The sequence below is a fragment of the Halichoerus grypus genome, chromosome 4, assembly GCF_964656455.1.
Source record: "Halichoerus grypus chromosome 4, mHalGry1.hap1.1, whole genome shotgun sequence".
Taxonomy (NCBI): domain Eukaryota; kingdom Metazoa; phylum Chordata; class Mammalia; order Carnivora; family Phocidae; genus Halichoerus; species Halichoerus grypus.
This window is the reverse complement of record NC_135715.1, coordinates 44,409,324-44,433,233: the sequence shown is the minus strand read 5'-3', so window position 1 is coordinate 44,433,233 and position 23,910 is coordinate 44,409,324. Positions and strand designations below refer to the sequence as shown.

General features: G+C 34.5%; 1 protein-coding gene across 4 annotated transcripts in view; it reads left to right on the top strand.

The window, feature by feature from the left end:
• Positions 1-23,910, top strand: part of TDRD3 (tudor domain containing 3) — a 156,129-nt gene that overhangs the window by 106,746 nt on the left and 25,473 nt on the right. For 3 of the 4 annotated variants that reach the window (XM_036085418.2, XM_036085417.2, XM_078070280.1), the window contains exons 11-12: positions 11,388-12,238; positions 18,407-18,532. In XM_036085418.2, the coding sequence (XP_035941311.1) occupies positions 11,388-12,238; positions 18,407-18,532 (977 nt within the window). Of the gene's footprint in view, positions 1-11,387; positions 12,239-18,406; positions 18,533-20,045; positions 23,572-23,910 lie in introns of those variants that run through there. The other variant, XM_036085419.2, reaches the window with a different exon arrangement.

Below are 23,910 nucleotides of genomic sequence, written 5' to 3'. Positions count from 1 at the left end.
TGGCTTACAGATTTATAGCTCAAATTTTGAAGACTGAAGAAGAGGGGGCTGTAGGAAGGAAATGTGATATAATGGTAATGGCTTAATTGGAAAGGCAAGAAACTAAGTCAAGAAAAGAGAATATGTATGTTTTAGGCCAGATGTTCCTGTGAAGGGTTTCCTCAAGAAAGGATCACACAAGTACAGATCTTCCTTGACTTAAGATAGGGTTACATTCTAGTAAACCCACTGTAAGTTGAAAATACCATAAGTCAAAATGCATTTAATACACCTTAGCCTAGCCTAACTTAAATGTGCTCAGAACACTTATATTAGCTTGGAGTTGGGCAAAATTATCTAATACAAAGCTTATTCTATAAAAAGGATTGAACATCTCATGTAATCTATGGAATACTGAAATAAAAAATATGTCACAGTGCTGCACATGTAATGTCCAGATTATGAATGTAAATTTAGTAGTGATTTGAATTTAATAACTATATACAAAATATTATGTGTGGATTTAGGGATAATCTTAGTGAAAAATTTTAAAGGAAATACATAGAAAAATTGGTTAAAATCAGCTTACCATAAATTTGAAATGCACTTTTTCAAGCATGTCTTAGAAGGGCATTTTAAGAATAGAAAGCTAATAATTGAGGTTAATAAATGTCTTGATCAGGTACCACAGAATTGTATTGTTTCCTATTGTATAGGTGTTAATTGATAAATTTAGAAAAAATTAAAAATATAGGTAACAAAAGAAAAGGAAAATGGCCCATGATCTCATCACCATATTCTATTTTTGTTTCTGTTTGAGATCATACTTACATACAGCTGCTTTCTTGTCCTACAATAAAATATAACCGTATTTCTATGTGATTATATATTCCTGCCAGCATAATTTTTAATGGCCCCATAGTAATTGATTGTAATTCTATTAATGTTGTTACTAATTTAAAAGTTTCCAAATTTTGCTATAACAATAACCTTCCAAAATAATATTTTTTAAAGATTTTATTTATTTATTTGAGAGAGAGAGTGGGAGAGAACATGAGAGGGGAGAGGGTCAGAGGGAGAAGCAAACTCCCCACTGAGCAGGGAGCCCAATGCGGGACTCAATCCTGGGACTCCAGGATCATGACATGAGCCGAAGGCAGTTGCTTACCCAACTGAGCCCTCCAGGTGCCCCCCAAAGTAATATTTTAGTTAATTATTTGCATAGCAATGGTTATTTTTTCAGGCAAATGTATGGAAATCAAATTATTTGGCATACATATTTTTAAGATTTGTTAACCGTGCTAGCAGTTGTGTTATATAATTAATTTTCTTTGGTACTTAGATCTATAGAAGATAGATACAGCCTTTCTTAGAATGCTAGGACACACGAACCTCTTTTTCATTTTTGCCATTCTTCTATTTTCCTCCTCCTCCTCCTCCTCAATTAATGATCCATTCATTTAAGCATTTATTGACCATAAAAATAGAATAATAAGTAGCCATTATTGAGCATCTACTATATGCTAGGAACTGTTCTAGGTGCTTTGCATACTATTAATTCATTTAATCATCTGCAAATGCAAAATGTATGTTGTTATTTCCATTTGACAGATAAGTAATAGGCTTGAAGGGATAAAACATATTACCCATAAGAACTAAAGAACTGGAACATGGCCCCCTGTCTGTCTGATTCCCAACTCAGAATTCTTTCTATGATGCTCCATTTCTAAGCACCTATTGGTTTGGTGGGGGTGGGGGGGAGAGCAATCAAGAGTTTAATTTTAAGATATGTTAATTTTTAAAAATCAAGGAGAGACATCAAGCAGGCAGTTGAATTTAGAGATCAAATAGGGGTGGAGGAGCCAGTAAAGGAAACTGAGAAAGCAGCTGCCAAAGAGGTAGGAGTATGAGAGAAACTGAGAGATAAGGATGGAAAGTGTCCATTGAGTTTATGTAGAATCAACAGTGTACAGGTGAGTGTTTAGCAGTAGGCTCTGGGAGAAGAGGTGGGGACAGGGGAATGCTCTTGTTTTTTAGCTTTTCCTATTTCTGTGGTGTAAATATTTCCACTGTTGCCAATTTCAGACTGTCAGTAGTTTAACAAACAGCTTCCAGATTTTTCTGAAAATTTAATGTCCGTTCTAGTACAGTGTTCAAGTTGGCTCCTGCACACCACTGATTAAAGACCTTGACAAAAATAGTGCCAGTGAAGTGGTGGAGTTAGAAGACAAGCTGAAGGATATCCAGCAGATAAGTGTTATATGGACATTAAAATGATTATTTTGAAGAGACTGGTAAGAAAGAGCATATTTAATATAGCATGAAGAAGTTAAGCTATATGCTTGAGATGATGGGTGATTTCTCTTCCTGCCTATCACATTATATTTTTAAAAGGTTACGTTTTATTTTTATAGTATATGGAAAACATAATCATTTAATAACTACTTATGTTTCCATGTACCTGCAAGGCATGAGACATAATCCCTGGTCTTATATTTTATAATCTAGGTCAGAATTCATACAGAATAAATCTGTAGAGGAAATAATTTTTTATTGAGGAAACAAGTATATAAATTTTGAGCTGATAGACAAATTTTCAGAGCCAAAGAGTTTCGTGATCATTACAGAATATACACATCTAAAGATATTTTATACAAAAAGCCCTGATTTGTATCGTTGAAAATTTTGAGGTAAAAAAAATTATGTATAAAATGGCTGGAATACAGACATAGAAATATTAGAAAGTGTTATGCTTCAGTTATGATGTGAATTCATGTCCTAGTCAGTTGAGTCCAGCTTTTTGTAACAAATACCTTTAATTATTTATTTCTGTTTTGTTTTACTTGTTGGAGGATTACTCTGCAGTAGTTTCAGCTGTTGAACTTGAATCATTTTAGACCTCAGTAGGTAAGCTGTTGTACCGTAAGGGCTTTTTAAAAATAGTATTCTAGCTGTAAGTGGACATTCCTTTGCTTTTTCTTTATAAAAATCCTCTTTACTTTCATTTTTTTGTCCCCCAAAATAAAGTAGCTTTAAATTTCACTAGCATATTTTGGCTTCAAGTTGTAAGAGTTCTCATTTTTGTTTTGCTATAGTTTTCTGTGAAATTTGCAAGAAATGTGTTACAAAGATAATATGGAGTCTAAAATTATCATACTCATGGTCCTGGAAAATATTAATCAGCTTGGAAGAAAAGATCACACGAGTTAAGTTTAGTTTCTTAAGTTTGGCTGATGCTTCCTATATGAGAGTTTTAGTTGTTTTGACACATTATCCTTTCAGTTTTTGCAAGTTTGATAATAAGTGACGTTTTAGTTGGTGTTTCTAGTGTATTTCTGCAGTAAACGTTGATATTTGAGTTAAAGCAAAAATAACATAAATTGTTATTTCTAAATGGTTTCTGACTCACAAGTTTAGCACCTCTTGTATCAATGCCCAGTTTATCAACAAGGGAACGTTACCTCACTTACCCAAGTCCACTAATGCACAATTGAACTAAAGGCATTAATGGCAGTGAATAGTATGGGGATGATAGTAAGACTGCAGTGCTACATTTGATTAAAAATTCTTGTGTTATTATATGTCCAGGATATGCTAAGAAGATGAAATAATCCAGTTTGAGAGGAGTTTTATGAGAAACACAGAAATGTGACTGACAGGGCTTATTTAGGTATTAGAGTTGGTTGAAAGGAAAGAAATAAGGAATGATCCTTTATAGTTTAGGGTTTCATGCATTAGGATTAAGAGCCCTGATGACTCAGGTAAAATGGAGCAACAACAGGGAACATGTTAGGCCCCACAAGGCAGTGTCACCCTACCCCGTTACCTCATCATCTTTAATGCTCCTTCATCAGAGGAAAAAAGCATTATACCCGTAGAAGGGTGACCCAGAAAATATTTTTTCTTCTTGAAGTTGTTAGAAAATACAGATTATAAGAGATTATGCTACCATGGTGGTATGAATAGACAGTAGTAATTACCCAAAAAAAAACCCTTTATTTTTTAAAATGTTTTTTTCTTCATAAGAACAGTGCATATTCAGTCTGGGAAATAGTGAGTGATCATTTATTCATTCCACAGTATTAACTTGAGGCTTACCATGCAGCAGGTACTATGTTAGAAGGGATATATTGGTAAAAAGAACACAGTTCAGAGATCTCAAAGTCTAGCACAGGAGAGAGATTCTGGCAGTTCTCTTCTGTGCTGTTGTGTACATTGCTGTGCACAGAGCAAGGGTGCTTGGCTCGGTCTCTGGGGGTTGGAGGAGAAGGACCTCCCAGAAAAAGTGAAATCCAGGCTGAGAACCAAAGAGAGGCTAGAGGGAAGACGCCTGGGACATGTTCAGGTGCTGCGCAGGTGTGGACGCATGTGCGATCCTAATACACTGAGAACACTCAGAACAAGACACTTCTCGCTTACCAGGAAGCGAAACTGTTTTCAAGTGTCTGTTAGTTACTGATGGAGAAAAGGCCAAATTGTGGCTAGAAATGCCCTCTAGAGAGGACATTACAAAATCTGAGTGTTTGATGTGTTTAGAGGTAGAAGAAAAATTAATCCAGTGGCATATTTTACATATGAAATTTGTAATGTAGCCGTATTCCTGCAATTTGTTTATAAAGAAAAGAAGGAAAATCAGCCAAGTTAAACATATGTATTCTCATTTAATGAATTGATCTGTACAGGTAGTGCTTTTTTTACCCTGACAAAAATATTTTTATGGAATCCTAACCTGTGTTCCATGAGGAAATACTGAAAATGACTCATGATTATTAATGATTTAATGCTACTAGCACAATGGTATCTTTGTTGAGGAGGTATAGCAGGACAGTTAATAGTAAAGTCTGGAACCTGACTGCCTGGTTAATCCCAGCTCTACCCTAGTTAGTTGTATGACCTTGGTCAAGCTTCTCCAACTTCCTTATTTGTAAAGTGGGAATGTTACTATAGTTGTACCCTGAGCTAAGTTCATTTGGTCAACTATATGAGGAATTTTATGTACTCCCCGAACTAAACTTTTTTTTCCTTTTGCATTTGTAAGGACTGGCTCGGGCTTTGCATGCCTCTTGAGTGTGACTGGAGAAGGGGTATCATTGCAGCTGTATCATTGTTGTGTGTTGTGTGTTTTCTCAGCATTCTCATATTTGTTCATTTATAGCAGCGATGATTTTATGCTTGATGCCCCCCTTTTTTTCTTTGACTTTGCTGTTTTTAAAGGGGATTTGAGATACTAAAGTGTTAATTCTGTGAACATTGAGTGTCATAAATAGGTTTATTTGTGAGCTTAGCCTTAAGCTTAATGTGTGTCACAATTATGAAAGAATACCATGAGAATAAAAAAAAAACTGTATCTTTGAATAACGCAATGTTTGCTTTTGTTTTTTGTTTGTTTGTTTTTTAGATTTTATTTATTTATTTGACAGAGAGAGAGGGAGAGCCAGAGAGTATGGGGGCGAGGTCGGGCAGGAATGGCAGAGGGAGAAGAAGAAGCAGGGAGCCCAACGCTGGGGCTTGATCCCAGGACCGTGGGATCATAACCCGAGCTGAAGGCAGACACTCAATTAGTCATTACCACAATTTTAAACTGTGTTATTTGTTTGTTTACTTATTTGTTGTCTGCTTCTTCTCCTTCTACCTAAAGCACCACAGGATAAAGTATGAGTCTTACTACTGCTTTGTATATAGTGACTAGAACAGTGTTGATGCTTGTCCAGAGTCCGTGCTTACTTAACTATAGTATAGAGTAACTGAATGAAGAAAATAGGTAGGTAGCATTATTCCGATTTTAAAAGGTCACACAGCTGCTCAATGGTATGAGTGGGATTTAATTCCAGTTGTCAGTCTAATACCAAAGACCTTATCCGGGCCATGAGAAAAGCAATTTCACAACTATTTTCTAATTGATTCTTCACCATAATCTTGTAATAAATACAGTTATCCACACTTTCCAGATGAAGAAACTGGGTCTTTTTGTGACTTTGTCAAAGACGCATCACTCAGAAGTGGGAGAATGAATTTATTTGGCTTGAGCTCAGTGTTTCTATGTTGTGCAGTGTTTCCCTGTAATCACTTGAACTCAGTCTAACTCTGTCCCAATGTGCTTTGATGCAAACTTGTCTTACAGAAAGTAAGACAGAAAGTGTATTTTCTATTTCAGTGTTGCCCCCTTAGCTGAGCCCAGGTGACAGTGTTAAACAGGTAATGATTTTTAACTTAGAAGCTTGTTCCATTCCCATTGTTTTTAGTAACTGTATCTTTCTTTTAGTAAATACTTACTGAATACCATTTGTTTGACTGTATTATAGCTAGGCACTGGAAAAAACAATGATGAGTAAGAATTACGCTCCACCCTCAATTTGGTTAATACATAATAATATTTAAAGTACTTTAAAAAAAAAAAAAGAACATGGAGTATCAAAATGAATGAGATACCTCTGGGCATGGAAAGATGGCCTTGATATAGAGTTGATTTAAAAAGGATACAGCAGCTTTTGAGATGTGCATGAGTCTGCTTTTTTTGTTTAAAAATAAAATATGCATAGATACGTCTATATGAATTATATAAAAAGGAAGAATAACCCCTGAAAATGTTAATATTGGCTATCCCTAGAGGTGGGCTTGAGTAGGTAGAAGATAGTACTTTCATTCTATTTATATTTCTTATGATAGGATTATGAGTGATTTTTACTTTTTTAAAGTATTTCTTAGTATTTTTTAATATAAAAAAATTTTAAAGGGTGTATAAGAGAATTTTATCTGGAGAATGTTTATAATATTTTAGGTGAGAAACAGTATTAGAGTAAGATTTTGATTTTCTGATCTATCTGAATTTTCTCTATAATACGATTTTTATAGTTTGACAGTGAAATTTTTACGAAAGCATTCTTTCCGCCCTATTTTCAACAACAACAACGAAAACAAATGCAAACAAAAAAATAAATAAAGCAAGGTAAGGATCCTAACTAAAGGTAGGGGTTGGTGTAGGGGAGATGTGTAAATAGGGAAGCAACTTATCATCCAAGTATTGTTTAAAATTTGTTTGCATTATTATAATGCTAATAATAATCATAATTATAACAGTGACAGCTCACATTTACTGCATGCTTATTTAAGCCAGATACTGTTCGAAGTACTTTGCATGTATTAACTTAGTTAATCCTCTGAGGTAGGCTCTGTTGTTACCCCTGTCTTAAAGAGGAGGCTCACAAAAGTTATCTCTTGTCGAAGATTACAAAACTATTCAGTGTCAGAGCTGTGGTGTAACCTATGCAGTCCTTCTCCAGAGGTTGTACCCTACCCACTGCTATCTCTGTCAGTTTGTGAGATTCCAAATACCAGTCCAGCTCTTAATAAGGGTTTTAGTTTTTTTCCGCATTAATGAAAGAAACTGTTAATTTTAGGTGAGGATTCTGGTAGTATCCAAATTTTCCTAGTATCCAAATTTATTTTTTCAGCCCATCAGGGATTGGGAAAAAGTCTTTGTGATTTCTGCATCTTACCAGAAATGAACAGATGTAGGTGATAAAATTGTAGCTAACATGTTGTTGGTTGCCTTCTGTTTTGTTTCTCTGGGCAGGCAGCTTGGCATAGTGGAAAATAGTGGCTTCAGTTAGATTTGAGTTTAAATTCTGGCATCAACATTCTCTAGCTTCTAGCCTTCTTTGTTTCTTTATTTATAAAATAAAGATAATATTGCTATTCAGGGTGATTGTGAGAATTACATGAAATAATGTAGGCAAAAGACCTTCAGAGTAGAGTCAGGCACATAGTAAAATCTTAATAAATATTAAGTCACTTTTTCTTCTGGTAGATATCTCAGAATAAATTGAAGAATCATCTTAGGAAACAAAATGTACTTCATTTTTTACTATGAAATGCAGGTACAACTGTGACTGGAAAATGAATATTCAACGAAGTATTAATATTTTAAGATGCCTGGTTAATTTAGCACATTCCTATATACAAACCCAAATAATTTGTGGCAATTAATAAATTCATTTTTAATGACCCTTGCATTTCAAATTGTGGAAATGTAAAACATTGTAATGAATTATCTTATAAACATACATTTGAAACTCATGATCTGGTGTGATAGGAACATTTTATCACAAGTCAGATTGAACTCATACAACAATTTTTTATTAGTTTCTTCATATGAGCTTTTATCACTTTGATTTTTTTAGGGGCTCCTGGCTGGTTCAGTCAGTGGAGCATGCAACTCTCAATCTCAGGGTCGTGAGTTCAAGCCTCACACTGGGTGTGGATCCTACTTATAAAAAAAAAAAAAAGAGGGTATCACTTTGATTTTTTAGATGTTTTCACATTTTTATCCATTTTTTGATGAATTTTTCCATTATTTTTGCTAATCTCCCCTTTTTTTCTCTTATTATTAAATGTGAACCAATTTCTATGTATGTTTTTGTTTCATGTTTCTTCTTCAGGTCATTAAAAAAACCCTGCATTTTATTCCACTGCCTATATAGAAAAATATCTCAGTATATTTATTACTCGAGTGATTGTAGACCCTGGCCTGTGATGTTGAGTAGTATTTTGGATGGTTTGAAATCATCATGCCTTCTGAAGAAGTGTGGCAAAGAGCAACTAGATTCTGAGTGGAGAACTGAGGAGATTTCTATTTGATTTTTGGGCTATTTCTTAATTTACTTAAAATCACATTTTACACAATTTAGTAATTGAGCATATTCTGTTATTTATTTAATAGGTTAGCTCACTCTCAAAATACTTACTATGTATCTCACTTCATTACATAACAACCTAAGAAAAGATACTGGATTTAAGGCATTCAAGAATGATGAAACATTTAAGGACCTTCCTTTCTTGGCTTACTGTTATTTTATTTTTTTTTTAAAAAAATTGGTGTATATGAAAACTATGTTCTTTTAAAAGCACAATTGTAGGGGCGCCTGGGTGGCTCAGTCGTTAAGCGTCTGCCTTCGGCTCAGGTCATGATCCCAGGGTCCTGGGATCGAGCCCCACATCGGGCTCCCTGCTCCGCAGGAAGCCTGCTTCTCCCTCTCCCACTCCCCCTGCTTGTGTTCCCTCTCTAGCTGTGTCTCTCTCTGTCAAATAAATAAATAAATAATCTTTAAAAAAAAAAATAAATAAATAAAATAAATAAATAAAAGCACAATTGTATTTTCTGCCTTATTACAATTAATTTATTTCTAAGAGCAATTTTTATTTAAAAAAATTTTTTATGGATTCTTCTCTCACTACTATTATCTCAGCATAATAATAGAGATGAAGTATATTCAAAATTAGTAAATTACTTGTTTTATTCTGTAATCTAATGTACATCATCAAATAAATATGGAAATCTTGTCCTTTTTTTTCTTTTAGAAGAACTGAAATCAAATTCTCCCACACCTACCATTCTGTATACATGATTATCCAGATCATTATCTATAGTCCAGGATACTTAGTTACTCTCATGATGACCTAAGTTATTTGTACATCCTGACCATCATAGATATTGGTGGCCCTAACTGGAATAACTTAAAAATTGATTCCTAAACATAGCAGATCTAAAATGCTTACTTCTCAAATATCTATTCAAACCTAATTGACAGCAAATAAAATACCTTCATATTTGACTTGTTTTGGAGGCTGAAAATTTTCTTCAATGCACTGTACAAGGGACCTCTCTCTATTACTCAAATCTTGTAACACCTGTATCTTGAGACTACTGTGGGGGCTATTGATAATGTGTGTAAAGTGCTGGTGTGTGGTGCCTAATACGTAGCAGATAGACAGCAAGAGGCAACTGCTGTTTTTATTCTCTAAGAATGACTGGAACAAAGGCCAGTACATGCTTTCTGCTGAAAGTTTGTGTCCTGCTTATGTTCACTGTTCTTGCTTCCCTAAATGATCACTCCTGGATAATAGTGCTGGCAGAAACCACAGGTGACCATTTCTCTTTTCTCTAAAGAAAAATATAATATTGACTACAGTTGTTAAAAATAAGATATTTGTGTTATATTTATAAAGCAAATCTTGGGAAAGGGTGATTTTTAAAAAATATCTCTGTAAAATAGTCTTGGCTACTGTTTGAGAGTAGTACTCTTGCATATTTGAAAAAATATGTATTCTTTGTCAAAATTAATGGGTGATTTGGCTGGGCATAGAATTGTACTTAGGAAATAATTTTCCTTTAATTTCAAAGACATGAAAAACCTATTAGATTGGCTTTAGCTTCCAGTGGTTCTAATGAGAAGTTTCTTGCCATTTTGAGTCTTGATCTTTAGTCTGTGACTTGTTTTGTCACTCAGGAACTTTTAAAGGTCTTCTCTTTATCCCTGTTTGAGATCTTTTACCTGGTACCTTTTGCCTCCAGTGGGTGTTTGAGAATGTATGGAAACAGTTTTGGTTGTCACAGTGACTAGGGAGGATGCTTTGGCATTTAGTGCCTGGATGTCAGAAAGGTTAATTTTCTTAAAAAGCAGGAAAGCATCTCACCCAAAATGTTAGTAGTGCCACTGTTGAGAAATATTGTGACCCTTGTGTATGACAAGAGAAACAAGACATGTACAGCAAAGACCAGTCAATATGTTTGGTAATAAGGTTGTAGACATGCTGTGTCAAACAGCAGAGGAAGAAAGTGTAAATGACAAGTTACAGATCGAAATAGAATAAAAATCAATACATGAAATACAGCCATTAAATTATCCATGAGTATATATTTACCATGTTACCGCTTTGGGTTACTAGTTGGACATTATCTGCACTATTGTGCTTCATCATATTTTTGACATTTTTTTCTGTATTTCCAAGTAGTACGTGCTCTTAGTTACTTTGATAAGTCAAAAAAAATTATTTATTCTTTTCTGTGGTAGGGTATCTATTTGTAATCTAAACACTTAGCAATTCCAGATCCAGACAGATTTGAGGAGTAACATTTTTGCAAAGGCTAGAACTTGACTGACCATGATAGCGTATGTATTTGAATTGAAGTGGAATTCAGGAAGGAGTTGAGCAAGGGTTGTTGTACTCGTGCAGTGTCATAGCAGCTTCTTAGCAGTTTGCAATCCTGTTTCATTAATGTCTGGGGAAATGAATTACCAGAATAGCACCTATAGATAGCTATATTATAAGAATGCGAACATTCAAGGGCAAAAACAAATTCCTTTTGGATTATCCACCATTTTCTCATGGTTCATATCATTGCTTTACTTCACTTAATGTGGCTGACCAGGAAAACTGTCCATTGGAAATACAGAACTCTAAGGAAGCAGAGAGGGATTAAGACATTGAGGTGGGAAGGTAGTGGAAGATGCTAGAATAAGTAGTTTGATAATTTGTATTAATATAATAATTTTTAGGTATTTTTAAATAATTCGGTATTAATGTAGAGTCTTCATTTAATATGTATATAATAAACTTTTACTTTTCAGAACCTAAATCACAGCCGCAGCAGCTTCATCAGGGACAACACAGATTGTCAAATACTGAGCAAAATGGAATAAAAGATAATAATCAACCAAGATATGTTCCTCGAAATGATACCAGACAGCCAAGAAATGAGAAACCTCCTCGTTTTCAAAGAGACACCCAAAATTCAAAGTCAGTTTTAGAAGGCAGTGGATTACCTAGAAACAGAGGTTCTGAAAGACCAAGTACTTCTTCGGGATCTGACGTGTGGGCTGAAGAGAGAATCAAGTGTGATAGACTCTATTCTAGATATGACAGAACTAAAGATACTTCATACCCTTTAAGTTCTCAGCACAATGATGGTGCTTTTAAAAAAAGGGATAACTCTATGCAAAGCAGATCAGGAAAAGGTCCGTCCTATGCAGAGGCAAAAGAAAATCCACTTCCTCAAGAATCCACTGATTATAATAATCAAAAACGTGGGAAAAGAGAAAACCAAACAGCAAATCCTGATCATTTTTATGACAGGAAACCACGAACAATAAATAATGAAACTTTCAGTGGTGTAAAAATTGAAAAACATTTTAATGTAAATACTGATTTCCAGAATCCTGTCCGAACTAATAGTTTCATTGGTGTTCCAAATGGAGAGACAGACATGCCACTGAAGGGCAGGCGAGTAGGACCTATTAAGCCAGCAGGACCCATCACAGCTACACCCTATGATGATAAAGTATTTTACAATAGTGGGCCCAAAAGAAGATCTGGGCCAATTAAACCAGAAAAAATACTAGAATCATCTATTCCTATGGAGTATGCAAAATTGTGGAAACCTGGAGATGAATGTTTTGCACTTTATTGGGAAGACAACAAGGTATGCATGTTCTAAAGTTATCATATACTAATAATACTAAATGTCACATTCTAGTGAGACCGTAGAAGGCCATTGCTTTGGGACTGTGAGTTTTGTTCTATGGCTGTAACTGTTTAAAGTCTTTGAACAAATTTATAGATGTGTAATTTATAAAATAGGAAAAATAAAATATTAATATTTTTTATGGATGCTTAGGGAGAATCAGTCACAAAATTTGGTTAGGTAAGATTTGATTTTAGATTGTATATCAGAACAGTATTTAAAAGTAATTAAGTGAAGTTAATCAGTTACTTCATTTATCATCAACTGTCAATGTTTCCTTTTCTTTCCAGTACAGTTATATGATTCACAAGGAAGAAAATGAGTTGAGTGTCACAGTTAAATTCTGCAGATTTCGTTTAAATTAAAGAAAATATGCAATTGGCCCGCTTAAAAAATAAGAACAGAACGGTTAATTATTTAGCTAACAATATATGATAATTATTAAGCCAATAATTTAAACATTCTTTTAGTTCTACCTTATATGCTATAGAAAGCAAGAAATCATGAAGAAATGGGAAGGGAAAGACAGATAAGGTCAAGAAGGAATACAGTGGATCAGATAAAAGAGTCTGGCTGAGAGGGAGAAGATCAACAGAGAACAGGAGGGGGAAGAGGAGAGAGGGACCCTCAGAGAGAAGGACCTTTGCACATGTTTTCCCTTCTGCCTGATATGCTCTTCTACCAGCTATTCTTCTCGTCCTTGAGGGCTTGGCTCCAACATCAATTCCTGGAGAAGCCTTCTTTGCCCTGCCCCCTCCTCCCTCCCTCACTATTGTCTTTCTCATCAGTTCCTTGTTTACTTTCTAAAACTTAACACAGTTTGTAAGTATTTTTAGTTTTGGTTCTTGGATCGATAGCTCCTTCCCCTACCATAATTTTCAGTTTCTTGGAGGCGGGCTATGTCTGTCTAGTTTTCCTCTGCAGCCCTGCTTCTCCCACAGTGGAGGGATTTCATAATTACTTCTTGACCCTGTTAATTAGTTAATTCTGAAGAGGGCACTTATATTGGAAAAAAAGGAGGGAGGTAGGGGACTGGAGATATCAGCAAGATCATAGTAAAAAAAAGAGGAGTTATAGTGTGAGACACCTGGGTGGATGTGAGGATCAAGTTAAAGAAAAAAATATTTGAAATAAATATTTCATAGGTAGATCAGTTGGTAGATCATAGGTTCATCAGTTGATGCGGTAACGTTGTGCCCATGAGAGTATGTGTTTGGCTAAAAGGAGTGGTGGAGGCAAAGTTAACTGTAGTTTTCAGGGAACTGAAATTCAGGCTAGGGAATGTGGTTGGATCTTTTAAAAGGATGCAGTAGGGCCAGGGATCAGGAACTAGGCCCTATTGTGTTCAGTGAATGATGAGACATAAGCAGGGTGTTAGATATTTCCTGATGATAACAAGGAGAATGGTACAGGGTGGTATAACTAGATGGCATAGTCTTATAAGGTTTTTGTTTGAATGTGAGATAGCATCTGTCTAGAAGCAGCATCTCTACTGTCGAGTTTTTATTCAAGGCTAGAAGGAGGGGAGGAGACAGCACTAGCTGTGTCTTTTTTTTTCCTTCCAGAAAAGCAAAAGCCTTTCCAGAAATACCACCAGACAATCTCATTGGTTGGAACTATTTTACATGGCTCTTCCCTGGCTGTTAGGAAGGCTTGGAAAGCAAGTACAGGTGTTCTTCAACACCCAGACTCTTACCCTTACAACTCAGGCCACTCGCCTTCCAACATACAGGAACTATTTGATTTAGGTAGTGGGAGATTACTTATGTTTAGCTGTTCTCCCTCATGGTAAAGGCAAGTAAAGGTGAAGTAGTTGGAAATTGGTGTTGGTTTATAGAGCTAACGGTGTCTATCTTGGAGTGGCTACTTGTGTCAGATGCTTCTGTGAAAGTTTGATTAAGCTGAGAATGGACAATGTTTTTTTGTATTGGACAATGTAAAGTTATTGGTGATCTTGATGAGCAGAGGAAGTAAATGGAGTTCCAAGTTCAATAACTTTTGAAAGGCTTAGTATATGACTCATGCTTTCCACTGAAATCCTACAAGGATCATGCCCTAGTAGTAAGTGCAAAACTAATACAAACAAGCCATCACAAAGCCTAAAACCAACCATTTACAGGCTCAAGGATATCTGTTTGTACTCTATCTGCTGCCAGAAGAAAATATAATCCTCTTTTTGTGAAAAATAACATTTTCTGAAACCTCTTGTGTATTTCATCTGCAATGTCTGGTATCCTATAAAAAATTAGGAGGCATGGTTAAAAATAGAGAGAGAAAATGAATGAGAAACAAATAAGCAACAGAATAATAATGGACCTACATATATTCAGATATTAGACTTAACAGGTAAGTTCTTCAACAAATATTGAGTAAACCATAATTGAGTAGCTGCTAAGTGTCAGGTGCTTGGGATATATCAGATAGTTCGGGCTATTACCCTAATTTCTTGAAACATCTGATGAAATTATTAATAAAACTTTACTTTTAACTAATTATCTCAAAAAAATCAATAATACTGAATTCATCTGTTGTCTTTTCTGAATATATTTAATATAATATCATATAGTTTGTGAGAGTACCTAACAATTCCCAAAATGTTTTGAGCTTTTAGAGTATTCTTACAATAATTGGATGATCTTCTAAGGTGACTGTTTTGATTTTAATTGGATGTGTACTTTCATTTTAGAGTGAGGGACTGTGGGCTCTCTGAAATTACACCATTAAACAAATAAACAATATTCACCCTTTAAAAGAGATGGGATTGGGGTGCCTGGAGTGCCTGGGTGGTGCCTGGGTCATTAGGCGTCTGCCTTCGGCTCAGGTCATGATCCCAGGGTCCTGCATCGAGCCCATGATCCCATCAAGCCCCGCATCCGGCTCCCTGCTCCACGGGAAGCCTGCTTCTCCCTCTCCCACTCCCCCTGCTTGTGTTCCCTCTCTTGCTGTGTCTGTCTCTGTCAAATGAATAAATAAAATCTTAAAAAAAGTAAATAAATAAAAGAGATGGGATTAATCAAAAACTACATCAAAAACTAATGATGTAATGTATGGTGATTAACATAATAAAATAAAAAAATAAAAAAAAATAGATGGGCTTAGTTGTCTTCTGAAAACACCAAATGCTTTGTCAAGAATAGTCAACTTTCCAATTTTCTAACCAGAGACCAACCAAGATAAAGATTTAAGAAAAACATGAGTTATAGGGGCGCCTGGGTGGCTCAGTCATTAAGCGTCTGACTTCGACTCAGGTCATGATCCTGGGGTCCTGGGATCAAGCCCCACATCGGGCTCCCTGCTCCACGGGAAACCTGCTTCTCCCTCTCCCACTCCCCCTGCTTGTGTTTCCTCTCTCTCTCTCTGTCTTTCTCTGTTAAATAAATAAATAAAATCTTTAAAAAAAAAAAAAAAGATATCAATTAAAGAAAAGAGCCTGCTGAGATTCCTTTAAAAAAAAAAAAAAGAGTTATAACTGTTAAGAAACTGTAATCTTAATTGCATTATAGTGCTGTAATGAAGATAATCAGCTAATTAATATAATCTATCATTTAAAAAATTCTTCATACTCTCTTACCTTCTCTCAACCTTTATTTCCATAGGAGGATTTGAGAATTTGGGACAATTCTCCTTCTCCCTCTAGACTGCCATAATTAGTTCGGTTCTTTCTGCCCTCTCAACTGGAATACTGTAACAACCTCCAAAATGGTTTTCTTGCCTTACACCTTATTCCTCTTAAATTTGTCATTGCAACTACTATCACTAATCCTGGTCTTATACCATGTCATTCTTCGTAGTTAAAATCTGTCACCTGTGGAACAAATCTAGCTGGTAGCATGCATATAGAGCCTCCATCTGCTGGCCCTTAGCCTTCTTATCCCTTCTCATTTCCTATTGGTTGGCCCTTCTTACATCATGCCATAATTAACTCTAAACTTTTTCCAGTTTCCTGCACTCATCTCCATATTTTACATCTCATTAACTTTCTTTGGAACATCCTCCTCAGCTTTTTTACTTAGCTAAAACCTTCTTCATCCTTGAAGACTGTATCCATTGTCATCTGCTGCAGCAAGTTCTTCCCGAACTCCTCAGCCTTATTAAGTGCCATATCACTGCAGTATTAGTACAGTACACTCCACATTATACAGAAGGCATTGTTTTACACACATTGTTTTTATTAGATTGTAAGCTTCTAAAAGGATGTCAGCTTACTTATTTTCCTGGGATATATCATGACTCTTGTTTGTGGAGCTTGCCAGAACTGACATAATTATCTGAGAAGCTTACAATTGAAGCATAGGTCCAGAAATAACTCACAGCAATTCACAGATCACAGAAGTGTGAGGTTAAAAAATAAAGGAGGGATAGATAGATGTGAATATATATCAAGAACTCTAATATAAGAAAAATTCCACACACACACACAAAAAAAAGGAAGAAAAGAAAAATTCCAGCATGGTGTCTCTAAACTTGCCAGCATCCAGACATAGGAAGGAAACACTATAGATTAACTTAATAACCTTTGTGATGTTCATCAGTAAAAACAGATTTTTTTTTCCTGGTATACTCAGGATAACGTATTTTAGAAGGATGTAGACAGGAAGAATTTTTGTTGCCTGTAGCATTTTCTGATTCTGGTGAGCTTATGAAGAGATACTGTTAGAGTAGATAGTGTTATAATAAGAGCATCCAACTACCCTAGTTTGAAGGACATATTCCTTAAGAGTAAATAGTTTTTTGTTTTCATTTCATCTTCACTAAGCAACATTCAGACCTATAATTTGGGTCCTGAATGGGTTGACCTATAGTAGAGAAGTACTTCAATTAGTTAGTTGACCTACTTCTAGTTACCTTAACAGAAAAAATTTGATAGTTAAGTTATGTAAGTCAGTTCCTTGTGAGTTTGTTAATGTGAATTAGTTCCCAGAGCCAAATTACACTAGGTAAACGGATAAAATAGATGTATCTGGTCTTGCAGTGTGTCAAATCCTATAAATCCTGGATATAAGTAATGTGTTTACTCCTTACCTGATAGCCCTACTTCACCCCAGCTAACTGTGGTGACTGTGGCAGTGAGCCTTCTTTGAGATTTATTTTTGTCATATATTTCTGTTTCTTACATAAATTGCTCCATAGTTATATTTTCTGAATTAGTACATAAGAATTGTCTTACTAATGTTGTCAAGAGGCTTCAGTGGCTAACAACAAAACATAACACTAGTTCTTTTTACACCCATTAACATGTGAATATTCTCTACCGACCCTCTTTGTTCTGTCCTGAAATCTCACTACTGCTCAGCATATGTCAGAACTCATACAGATGAGAGAATTTCTCTCTTTTTTTTAGCCAATTTATGATTATCTAAAGTTAAGTTTTCTTTCTTAAAAATATTATTCCCTTAAAAATTTTCTTTCAAATATTGTATATTTGAAAGTTGCTTACAGAGTAGATCTTTTTTTTTATTTTTTATTTTTATTTTTTAAAGATTTTATTTATTTATTTGACAGAGAGAGACACAGCGAGAGAGGGAACACAAGCAGGGGGAGTGGGAGAGGGAGAAGCAGGCTTCCCGCGGAGCAGGGAGCCCGATGCGGGGCTCGATCCCAGGAACCTGGGATCATGACCTGAGCCGAAGGCAGACGCTTAACGACTGAGCCACCCAGGCGCCCCAGATCTTTTTTTTTTAAAGATTTTATTTATTTATTTGACAAAGAGAGACACAGCGAGAGAAGGAACACAAGCAGGGGGAGTGGGAGAGGGAGAAGTAGGCTTCCAGCGGAGCGGAGCAGGGAGCCCAATGCGGGGTTCGATCCCAAGACCCTGGGACCATGACCTGAGCCGAAGGCAGATGCTTAACGACTGAGCCACCCAGGTGCCCCTAGAGAGTAGATCTTAAAAGTTTTCAGCACAAGAAAAAAAGTTTTGTAACTATATGTGGTGATGGACATTAACTAAACTTACTGTGGTAATCATTTCACAATATATACATATTTCACTAAAAATTAATCTTAAAAAATGAGCTTTCAAAAAAATGCACAGTGTAACACTTTGAATATTTACGTTTCCATCAAATATTGCCCTCTGTAGACAATATCGATTATCATATCTAAAACTCATTTTTGTCTCCTCAGTTTTACCGAGCAGAAGTTGAAGCTCTCCATTCTTCAGGTATGACAGCGGTTGTTAAATTCATTGATTATGGAAACTATGAAGAGGTGCTACTAAGCAACATCAGGCCCATTCAGACAGAGGCATGGGTACGTGATCCAAATTCTGTATGGAGGCATAAGCTATTTTGAAGAAAATACATAGCTCTAAAAGATTAGTCATAGCAATAAAAAATTTGCCAGTGGAAAAAAATATTTTGAATTTGCTTAAAACTGGCTACTCCTAAAGTAAGATTCTAATTAATTGCATTGAACTACAATAAAAGTGAATGCATTGGAATTAACTTTTCTTGTGTAATGCTTTGTTATATTATGCTTTGGAAATAGGTGCCCTTTTTTACATTTGCAAGTTTTTATGCATATTTTGTTCCTTCCCAGCTTGTTCCTTTAAATTTGACTAAATTATGTCCAGCAGTTGTCAGATTTAAATCTCTGTTGGATACGTGTATATTCTTTATTATTTTAGTTACATATCAAATTAAGAAAAACACTTTAAATTATATGTGAAGTCATGCTACATTTACTATATATATATTTACATATGTATATGTACAGATCGACTATAATATCTGTTTAATAATTATTTGGTTTTGTTGACAAATGTATGTCAAAGCTCTGTGATAATTTTGATGATGTAATTTAGAACTGTTGGCCTCATGAGAGTCCATTTTATATAAGGACTTACGTGACTTTATATAGACAGATTCTCAGCTACATTTTAGGAAAAACAGGAGGGCAAGGCATATTAAAATTAGTTTCATATAGTTTTTTTAAATTTCCTTTCTCCAATTTATAGGTAGCTGTTAATAAACTTATCGTTAGAAGTCTAATTTGTTTCTATTTCTCTAAAATATCAAAATATACTATGAAAATGTATTATTCAGACATTAGCCTTAACATTGAAGTATACAGTGTTTTCTCATTTGCTGACTTTTGTTGGTCTTCTTACATTTTTCTGTCACCACCTCAGTGTCCCCTACCCCTCCCCTCCCCCATCCCGTCTCCTCAAGAGAAATAAAACAACAAAAAGCCTAGTACCAATAATTATGCTTTGGGCCATGGAACTTTATTTTTTACCTTTTTATTCTAGAAAAACTATCATTTTCTAGATAATTTATCATTTCATATTTTATAGTATATTACTAATGGTTCACATGTTTAATTAAGAGATCTTTTCCCTCACTCTCATTGTCTAAAGTTTAGAGACTTTTTCTCTAAAAGACTGAAATACCATCAGTATCTAATGTATGTCTTTCTTTCCTTGGAGAAACTTGATGTAACCATATCTTTGCCCTTCTGATTCTCATATGACTGGCTATTTTCATTCTCTTTTTTCCGTTAATACCTCTTAACGTTACTTTGATGGTAAAAGTAATTATTTATTAAGTCTGTATTTATAGAAGGTGAGTCCTGGTTTGCTGTTCATAATGTGCTCTCAAATGTGTTTAACTATTACAGTCAAAGAGTCAAAATAGAGTTTTTACCTTTAGGTTTTTTAAATTTTTTAGAGGATTTGATAAGAGATTGATTTTATTCTTTTCTCCCTAGAGAAGAATTTAGCTTCCTTACTTCACCTCTTTTCTACTTCCTTTTTCTGTTTCAGGGTGGCCATAACTGATGAGCACATTTGTCATTCCTCATTGTAGCTCTTCCATTCAAAGGTGTTTGGTACTGAGCGATCATTTTCTTTCTACAGTCAGTGACTTTTCCTTCCCACCCCCCCTTAATAGTCCTCATTGCTTTATCATTGATTTTAAGTCCATGTAAATTTAGCTGGACAATGACTTTATCAGATGTCACAACCCATGTAGTGATTCTGAACCACAGCAATACTTCCATATTCTTTCTACCCATTTGTGAATATTCATCTATGCTTTATTCTATTTTTTTACCAATTTACTTTTTTGCAGTCAACTTAAAAATCTTTTATAAAATGCTTGAAATATTTTACAGAAAGAAGCAGGATAGAATCACTAAATCTTTTGGAGATTCTGGTATTTTTTCTCCTGTGATTATCGATATTTTATGATTTTGCATAAATTAATATATTTTTGCATCATAAACGTTATTGGGGATAAGATCATTCTTCTTTATCTGCATGAGTAACTGACTTAGTTTGTAGAAGCATCTCCTCGATATGCAGAAGCCACCAGTTTAACATATCTTCATTCATCTCCATTTTAAAAAAATACATATGTGCATATATCCATAAAAAGCCCCTGAAGAAAAAGAGTGCATGCAGTTGTCAATACATTTAATGTAGAGTTAGTGTTGAGTTCTCTAGGCTTCTGAGAGTATTAATGTTGGGGTCTATGAGCACTTTTTCTTTTTATAACTGGAATTGTGACAAGTTTTAAATTAATCAAAAGCAAATAAATATTCACTAGATCAAAAAGAAGATAATTCTAATTGACAAGTCCCACTAGAAAAATTAAAGGGCTGCAAAGGTACAGGGAAGTTTTTAGAAGCCTTAGCACAGTTGTTCACTCACACCATGGATTGTGTAATTTTTAATTTTTAACTCTTGCACTATTGTTAAATGTGATATTATATTGTATCTTTTATTAAAGTGTTTGTTATTGGTGTAAGATTTTGGAAGAACCTCGTTTTCCTAAATGTAGCAATTATCATTCATTGAAGATTTTTCTAATAGTTTGCAGGAAAAACAACCCAAAACCTGCATATAAATCAAAAGCTTTCATAGAAATCAGTTGCCTGTATTGTCTCCTAAAGGTGTGAGGATAAACCATTAAATAAAAAGCATGAAATATAAAGAGACTCAGTGACTAAGTTATTAGTCTCTTGTATGGAAAATTAAAATAAAAATCAATTTAATACTTTAAATCTAAGAGTTAATATTTTTCTCCTGAAGTTTAGGAATTATTCGCCTTTGCTCTGTAGACTAAATACTTATTTTCCCTTTCTATTTGGATACATCTTTTTACTTCCAGAACATACTCACTCAGTGATGATATTTTAGATGGTGAAAATATATGCTCTGATTATGATTAAATACTTTATTTCCTCCAAAATGATTCAGTAAACTTTTTGGTAAGCCATCCTTGATTTTTTTGTATTCTAGCTAGATTTCACCTGGTTCTTTTAGCTGTCGTTAAATATTCTCTTTTAATTTTAGTGTCTTTATTATAGTGAACTCTCTATCCCACATAGTGTGGGGTTCATAACTTACTCTTAACTGGATAAATGCTCTCACTCCCCACCCCCCAGTGTTCTTTAAACATTGTATGATTTTCCTTATTTTTCCAAAGTAAATGAAGCATGAGGGAGTTTCATATTATCTGTAAAATTATATAGGAAGAAAAGTGTAATATTATTTTCTATTTCTGATGACTGAGAAAACGTTAGGAGTAGAGCAAACTGCTATTTGTGTTTCCTGCAGGCCCTTTCCAAATTGGTTCCTTTTAACTCTAAAACTAATACCGGGAAACCAGTAAAAAGATGCCACAGGCAATTTGGAATTACTGTAAAATACCCTGGCGCTGCTGCTGAGACAAACCTTTTGTGTTTTTAGAATTTAGTTGCTTCTGAATTGCTTTCCTAAGCCTGGAGAGACACTTGTCAAGTCTTGATTTTCCAAGTATTTTTATGACCTGGATTCTATGGAGGCTTTTATATCCTAAGAAGTGTTTTAGAACTTGCTGATTTCTAACCTTTTTCTTTATAAATTCATAGTACTTCTTAATATCAGGAAAAGATCTGGTTCAGCTATTGTTCCAACAAAAATAATTGTGATTATGTAGATAATGCTTAGGTCTAAGGCCTTAACATACACACCATCTTGGGCATTAATTCTGGACAGATGGATTGTTATTGCCTTTTAGATGATCATCCTATTTTAAATGTTTTTCTGTATTCATCTATTCAACAAATATTCATTGTACCTCTATTAGGTGCCAGGCACTGCTCTAGGTGAAAGGTATTTGTTAGAGCACAAAACACAAAACTCCCTGTGCACTGCACAAAGTTAATAGTTCCAGTTATGTGAAACAAACTTAAATATCTCATGAGGGTCTTTTTTCTTTCTTCTTGAAGCTTTAAGATAAAATACAAGTGGAAAAAGTCTTGTTTACTGAAGTTGTAATTTTAATAATGTTTAGGTCTCTTTATTCAACCTTTGAAGATAAGATTAATGTGGAAGAAAAAAGTATGACTTAGTGAATTTTATCTATTTTAAAAGTTATTATCTATCTATTTAAAAAGTAAAATTTGTTTTTAGGAGGGTTTGGGTTCTGTTTTTTTAAGAATTATGATACATATTTTCTTTTTCAGTTTTAGTATACTTTACCAAAAAAACTATCAATCTCAAGTTTTACTTTTGAAGTAACTTTGCACAAATATTTTATAATGACATCCTCGGAGCACATTTGAAAGTTATCTTTTCAAACTCAAATCATGTTCACAAAAAACTCTAAACTATTCTATCACTAATAAAAATACTAAAAAGAAACATATAACCAGAAAAGCCCTAACCTATTTAATAAGGAAGAAGATTGAGAGTTATGATACATAAAATTAATGAGTTAAAATGGATCCTAAATGTATTAGCACAAGGTCATGTTAGTAATTTTAATGATGTAGTGATAAAGTTAGGCTATAACTAGTTTGTATTTGATATCAAAAGATCATAATAGATATTAAAAAGAGGACAATTGTTATAGAAATCATTAACTTCAAAGGAAAATTAGAATTATGTAACAGTGAAGTTCTGCCAGTTAGTATCCAGTAAAAAGTACAAGCACATATTTGATTACAGTCCAGAGGTTTTTCATTCTTGCTGATAAATTATTGAATAAATTATTGGGTATAATTTACCATACTTAAATTTCTGCACTAAAAGCATAAGTTGATTAAGGTCACTGAAATACTGAAATACATTTTCTTCTACCAGACATATTTCGGGAAACTTTCCTTTCAAATATTGTCATATGGACAGTGCTCATTGTGTTCTGTTTTGTTTTGTTGCATTGTGAACAGAGTTAATCAGAATGAAACTGTAGGGCTAGCTTAGCCCCATTTAAGAACATAATTTTCAAATCACAGGTGATGGAATTTGGGGATTCCATGCAATATCTTCAAGCTTTGATTTAATAAAGTTTGGTTGTATTTGATATTCTTTATTTCTTCATCAATTACCCAGCCTTTCACAATTCCCACCAGAGGTTGTGGAATATACAGAAGGACTTTACTGGAGATATGAAAGCTGCTCACATAGAGGGAGAGGTTATTCATTCATAAATGCATGCCATATGCATAGATATGTCAACTTAATACTGCTGGTATCTACCCCCTGAAGCCCATATTTCATTTGTAATAGCCAAACCTAACAGATTATTATGAAAATGTTGACATCTAGTTTTGACCCTGCTATATTATTCAATAGAGACATTTTATTTCACCATTTAAATTAATACTAAGAGAATAATATGCTAGATAATAATTTTAAGAAC